This window comes from Eptatretus burgeri, chromosome 12 (assembly GCF_056783735.1).
Source record: "Eptatretus burgeri isolate ZD-2024b chromosome 12, Ebu_testis_v1, whole genome shotgun sequence".
NCBI classification, from domain to species: domain Eukaryota; kingdom Metazoa; phylum Chordata; class Myxini; order Myxiniformes; family Myxinidae; genus Eptatretus; species Eptatretus burgeri.
The window spans coordinates 68167468-68174289 of NC_140972.1; the positions used below are offsets into that span (position 1 = coordinate 68167468).

Genomic DNA, 6822 nt, shown 5'->3' on the forward strand with positions numbered 1-6822 from the left:
TTAGGATTAGGATTCCACTATTTCAGCCAAGTACAAGCTTACTGGGGTAATAAGCCATTTGAGTATCCTGTGTCAGAGTTTTGACCTGTCCAGGTGTGTACTCCTTCGCCAAATGAAACTGACTTGACAGCTCTAAGTTCCTCATGACATGAAAGGAATGGTTATTATTATTATCCCACTGAAAGGCCAGATCTGCATCCAGACCATTCGTCCTTGTCACACACCAAAATCTATTATTGGCTTGTTCATCACCTCCCCAACACATCCACCAAGATTTGTCATAATCCATCCATAACTTTTTGAGATATCCTGCTCATCGACAGAAAGACATATAAACAGACAGACAGGCATGGATGAACACATAACCTCCATCTATCTTCGGTGTTGGAGGTAATAAGAGATGTAATACCTAAACTCTGAGAGTCAATGAGTTCCAATACAACACACCTGAGCACACTGCAGGTGAAGGTTCTTCCCTGTAACTTTGGATCCCACCCTGTACCGCACAACGTCACGAGGGGTACGGATGTTTGTCTCACCGGGTCAGCGTTATGATTGAGGAGACACTGCTCATGCTACAATGTTCAAGTTCATTCTTTCGCATTTCTTTTGACGATAATTAATGAGTTTCAGTGGGAAAACATCGGTTTGAGGACCAGTTGTTTGGTGGAATTGAGAGTTTCAGGTTTGAATCCAGTCCTTTTAGCAGTTATTTCAAGATTATATTCGTCATTTCCAGAGAAAATTATTCAGACTTTAATAACTATCAGGGCTGGTGAGTGTTTCAACTCTTCTTTATTTATTTATTTATTTATTCTATTTTTTTAGTGGCGGAGGGGGAGGGGGGGTTAATAAACTTTCCTATGCCCACGAAGGAATGTGGTTTTCAAAAAAAATTTCCAGCACTCACTGATGAACCGATGAAAGTTTGACGAAGACCCGTTCTGTCATGTCTGAGAATAAATGGCGACACGCACGCACGCACGCACGCACGCACAAACAAACAAACATCCCTCTTATAGTGTAGAATATTAATAGATGCCAAACATGTTCGTTCAGTGGGTTAAACACTCTTCTGAGTATTTACAGTTGTGAGTTCAAATCCCATGTTTTTATCATTTATTTAATTCATTGAAAGTATCTGATTGTTGAAACAATTTTAAAATTGTCCTGAACGGCGTTGTGGTGAGTGGCCCATTTGGGTCACGATTGTCTTCTTGGGGGGTTTCAAGTGATTTTGGAGAGTTGCACAGGTGACTTTGCAGAAACATTTGAATTTACACCTCAGACACAACATTATGCCACGAGTTCATAAAATATACTCAGATGTTCCACAGTGCAATTTTCTTTTTTTCATTTCAGGCACAGCAGCTTCAAAGAAAGCTGAATTACTATGGGCGTCGCCCGTCGCTCGTTGTTGTTCGCACGTCGCTGTAAGCCAATATGGCATGGGGTCGAGAGCCTGTCGAAGAGATCCGGAAAATCTAGGGTTCCACACGTCTCTTTTTTTCTTTTGGAACATAAAGTCAAAGCTCATGGAAGAGCTCGGACAGAATGGATCAAGAGGGAGAGAGAGAGAGAGAGAGAGAGAGAGAGAGAGAGAGAGAGAGAGAGAGAGAGAGAGAGAGAGAGAGAGAGAGAGAGAGAGAGAGAGAGAGAGAGAGAGAGAGAGAGAGAGAGAGATATATATATATATATATATATATATATATATATATATATATATATATATATATATATATATATATATATATATGCAACTGATGTTGACAAAAAGAGACATAGACTCAGATTTCAGAGACAACTCAGAGACAACTGATCTCAGAGACAACTGAGAGACAAAAAAAATGCAACTGATGTTGCAAAATGGTAAGTTAAGTTAGGATAATCATGGTAAGACAGACACTCAGGCATTTCGGGTGTTGCTCATCTCGCCCCAAAGGGGATGCGAGACTATTGCAATGTGTGTGTGTGTGTGTGTGTTTTCGCTTTAACAATGGTTTTCTCTGCAACAGCTTGTCCAATCGATGCGGAACTTTAAACATGGAGGAGATTCCCCATGGAGAATATTTTATTGCTAATTCTGATGTCATCGATCACATGGTATGGCAGCCTTATTGGATTAAAAGGAAAAATTTGTACATCATTTTCTCCGAAACTGCACAAAGAAAAAAAATTGAAGCTTGGCATACATCATTAACTCTCCCCGGGGTATGCAGGGTGATAACGATGACGTCATCAGCGAAGTACTATTCCAGCTCTTCCTGGTTGAATTGAAATCTTTATCTGAATTAATATGAAACTTCTTATAATCTGATCATTGACAGGTGTGAGTCAATAATTAATTTATGACATTCATGACCCATGCCAATAAACTACGTGACATAATAGGGTGCATGGATGATACGGGTATGTGGACTATAATAGTATCGTGTTCAGTTAATGATGGTATTTTTGTTCACAATGAGTGCATGAGGTGAGACTATGCACTCTACGAGTGTTGTCTGTGTGTGTGTGTGCCTGTAATGGAATCACACACACAGAGACAGAGTGAAGCTGTGAAAAGAAATGATGAGCAATTTGAAGGTTTGAATAAGTAAATGCTGAACTGAAAAGAGAATGGGACTGTCTGAATAGTTAGTTAAGAGACAGAAAATCAAATGCAGGTTCGATACGATAGCACAGAGATAGTGCAGTTATGCTTGAGCTACCTTGTCTGAGTTTGACTCCTGACCAGGGTATAAACTGTCGGATTGGTGCAAAGCAGACAGTTTGGTGCCAATTTTATGCCATTGCATCAGAAAATGTGCCACTGGGGGTTCGTCTGCCAGCATTGGCTATTGGGTGTTGAAGATCCTCCGGTGTCTTTCGTGAAAAGTAGGGAAGTTATCGCCGGCACATAGAACAAATTACAAATTATCGTCTCCTTCAGTCAATCGTTAGGTCTGGCCAGCCGGTTCTGAAAGACTTGGGCCATAAACCTTCCCCAGCCTCCCACAAAAGGAGGTGGGAATAATTGGATGAGTAGCAGAGTTGAAGGTAAGCCAAAAGGTTTAAAATGAAAGAGGCAGAAAGGAAACATATCCCTTAGCAATTCTCAAGATTGTCGAAGTTAAGGGAAGAAATCGAAAATGAGGATTCTTCAGATCACGCCGAGGGAAGACCTTTGAAATCAACAGTACGTGGGCCATAACCTTGTTAAAATAAACAATAAAAATTGATTTTACAGCTTAAAGAGTTGTTAATTGACTCGTAGGTGTTATTACCTACAGCCGTGTAGCCGTTGCACGCATGGTATAGCATAACAAGTGAAAGGGTGGACGAAGCATTTCTAACTGGAAAGGATGCCCAGATTTCAAAGACAAGTTCCAACGGCATGGATCTCTGCCAGGGATGGATCTCTGCCAATATCTAAAAATATTTTTTTAAGTGCAAGGCATGAAAAAAGAAAAAAAATTGGCCGTCATGGAACCATCCTTAACTCAAGCTGCTCATGGATGAAGCAGTGACTAATTTCTCTTTCAGCAATACGTTGAACATTTCTGGTTGTTCACTCAAATTCACTGTGAATTCTGGGTGAGAAATTTAAATGAGAGTTGCTGGGAATAGTGGAGCCGCACAAATTGTGCGATTTGGTGTCAAGATGTCAAACACAATGAGTGAAGGGACATGAAGTGCTGTTGGCGTTGATGTCATTGTTGCAGTTAGTGTTTCAGACAGTTGTAGTATAAAACCTGTAGAATTGGTATCCTTCAATAACTGTTTTCAAAATGTTTAAATCAATTAATTAATTAATCGATTTAAAGCTGTATTCATGTTTGAGCAATCTTAAGGCATTCAGAAACTGAGCGGTTCATCACAAAGCTCTTCCTTCATGAACTTCGGTCTGAATCCATTAATATAATAATAATAATGATAATGATAATAATAACAATACCATTCCTTTTGTGCCATGAAGGCACAAAGGACTGCTGAGGCAGTTTCATTGGCAAGCAGTGCATTCCTGGACAGGTCACCACTCTGACACAGGTTACTCCAAACGGTTAATATCCCAGTACTCTGGGACTCATTTCACCATCCTTGGAAGGATAACAGGCTGAATCAACCCCACCTGATGTTTATTCAACGGACTGACAGGGGCTTGAATTCAAGATGCGAGGACCTTAACCCAACCACCTTAACTGTGAAGCCAACACTCGGCCTTTCTGAACATATTTGGCTCGTTTATTTGTTTATTTTATTTCTTCTATGGAGAGGAAACATTTCTTAAGGATCATCAAGTGTTGATGGGTAGTGAAGAAAAAAAGTAGTCTTTTTGCAATATGTTTGCTATTTTACAACAATGTGAGGGTGTGCGTTACCCATGTAAAACGTACTGGACTTGAAGTAAAGCTGGAGTTATACTTGTACCAGTGGGATAACTTAGTTGGTATCACACTCGCCACTCAGCTGTCTCATCTGGGTTTGATCCCTGACATGGTCAGCCCTAAGTAAACCCTGCAGTGGTAAAACAAGGTGCAAACAGAATGCCGTCCGTCTAACAGATGAGGACGTAAACCTAGCTGCCCCCGTCTGCATTTACGTTGGGAATGTTCAAGATCCCTTTGTATCTTTCGAAAATTGCAGGGCATCATGGACCCTGTGAAATTTCCGTGCTTGGGGTTTTATACACAATTATTAACTTGCATTAGTCAGGTATGATATCCAACAGGATGGTTCAGAGGAAGCACACTTATCTTCGAACCCTCTCATATGGCTTTCAATCCTGGCCCTACTCTAAACTGTCAAATTGGTGCTTCGCAGGCAGGGTGTTGTACCACAACGTGCACCGTCGTTGAGATGGAGGTTAAGCTGGGTTTTCTCATCCGTTATCATTCGTTGTTGCACGACAAAGATCCTCTTTCACAAAGAGTGTACGAGTTACCACCACCACCACCAGGCCAAATTCCAAATTCCTGCGAACTGCTGAGGAGTGTCTGAGGCCTTAAGGTTTAGTTTATTTAAGGTTCCCGTTCGTTCATTGCCTCGAGGGCACTTATTGGGGAGAGGGACGTGGACAGGGAGAGGATTATCAAACTGGATTGCTTCTTTTTGTATTCCCGCCCCGTGTGTCCAACGCACTTCAAAACCACTTGGTTCGGTGGCTCCATTGAAGTACAAACAGGCCTGTTAGTTGGCCTGGAGTGATCCAGTCCGTCGGCCATCGCGACCGCTTTTACGCGGTTCATCGGGATTCGGACAGGGCAACCGATTGACCACGCGGCTGCAACAATATTTTATCCACAAATTGCTATCGATAGATTTTTTTGTTTTTAATCTTTAGTATTTATGCTGATTTGTTTTTTGAATTGAATTTTGTTTTCATATGTTGTTCTTTCTGAAGTGTTTACTTGCGCTGCTCTTGCAAAACTTTCTTCTTCATTTTATGATAACTTTGTGTTTGTGGCACGTGTTATGACTTTGTAGACAGCCGACAGCTGGGCTGTATTCGCTGTCTAGCAAAGGTTCGAAGCTCAGCTGTCAGGTTTAAGATTTGCGGAGGAATAATTCTCATGCTCACCATCTCAGAGATGTCTGTGATAAAATGATTTGACATGTGTCAGACTTTGAATTGTTCGTTTATTGTTTTTCACAGAATAGGATCATTTATATGGCTTCATGTCATCGGTGAACCTTTTATGATGATGACATGAGTGAATGAGCAGTGTGTTCAAATTCCCATGGCACAGTTCAAGATAACATTTGCACGAGGCAATGACAACTGAAATCACACCCAGTTGGTTGATCATATTAGTCCTGTTGGTCTGTCTGTATTTAATCCTGATCACTGTTCTGTCTGCCTGTTTCTCTCTTTCTGATGGTCTACACCTTTCCTGTACCCCTAGCCACCCTTCCAATCGCGGCGTGGGTCGCCAAGCCATTTCCAAACTCGTCGCTCATTTCTGTCCAGAACCGAGCCCGGTCTAAGGGCCATGCTCTTCTTTGTAAGTCTTCCTGGGGATTCTTCTTGCATTTCTTTTTCTCTCCTGTGTTTTCTTTTCAGCATCTTTTGTGATTCATTTACTTATTGATTCCTGTTGGTCTCTTCCAAAGTGCAGTACTAAAAAAGGTCCAAAGTCAACTCGATAGGCCGTAGGACGGAGATAAGGCTCAATGTAGTTGTGAAGATAATTTAATGATTTTCTTTGCAATAATAAATTGTTGGTTCTGTGGAACCTGCCTGTGGAACGGTTGCACTTCAAAAGATGTGAACACCATTAGTTCGGCGAATCCGTTTGGTGATGTATATTACCGTTGAAGTAACTTTTCTGTGATTAGAAAGCTGTTCTGGTTGCTCTTCCATTCAAAATGTTAATATAATTTGTAAAAGTTGTAAATTTTCAATGTGTGGAATAGGATAAATAATACAAACTGGTGAAGAACTTCATATATTTGTTTTTGTGTTCAAAATGCAGGCTCATGGAAGAGCCTGGTGACAAAAGGTAAAAGGCAACATACCAGCAGCGTGGCCACAGTTGGATACAACAAGCAAGGAGAATGAGCCAGCAATGACAGAGAGAGAGAGAGAGAGAGAGAGAGAGAGAGAGAGAGAGAGAGAGAGAGAGAGAGAGAGAGAGAGATAGAGAGAGATAGAGATAGAGATAGAGAGAGATAGAGAGAGATAGAGAGAGAGAGAGAGAGAGAGAGAGAGAGAGAGAGAGAGAGAGAGAGAGAGAGAGAGAGAGAGAGAGATAGAGAGATATAGAGATATAGAGAGAGAGAGAGAGAGAGAGAGAGATAGATAGAGAGAGAGATAGATAGAGAGAGAGATAGATAGAGAGA

The 6822-nt window shown here is 41.1% G+C and overlaps 1 protein-coding gene across 3 annotated transcripts in view; it reads left to right on the forward strand.

Annotated features, from left to right (window-relative positions):
- HTR4 (5-hydroxytryptamine receptor 4) overlaps positions 1 to 6822 on the forward strand; it is a 108854-nt gene that overhangs the window by 86936 nt on the left and 15096 nt on the right. Inside the window, exon 7 of one of the 3 annotated variants that reach the window (XM_085848412.1) lies at positions 5886 to 5984. The exons of the other annotated variants lie outside the window; for them this stretch is intronic. Within the exon in view, the coding sequence (XP_085704538.1) occupies positions 5886 to 5967 (82 nt within the window). The 3' untranslated portion in view covers positions 5968 to 5984. The remainder of the gene's footprint in view (positions 1 to 5885; positions 5985 to 6822) is intronic. 3 annotated transcript variants of the gene reach the window in all.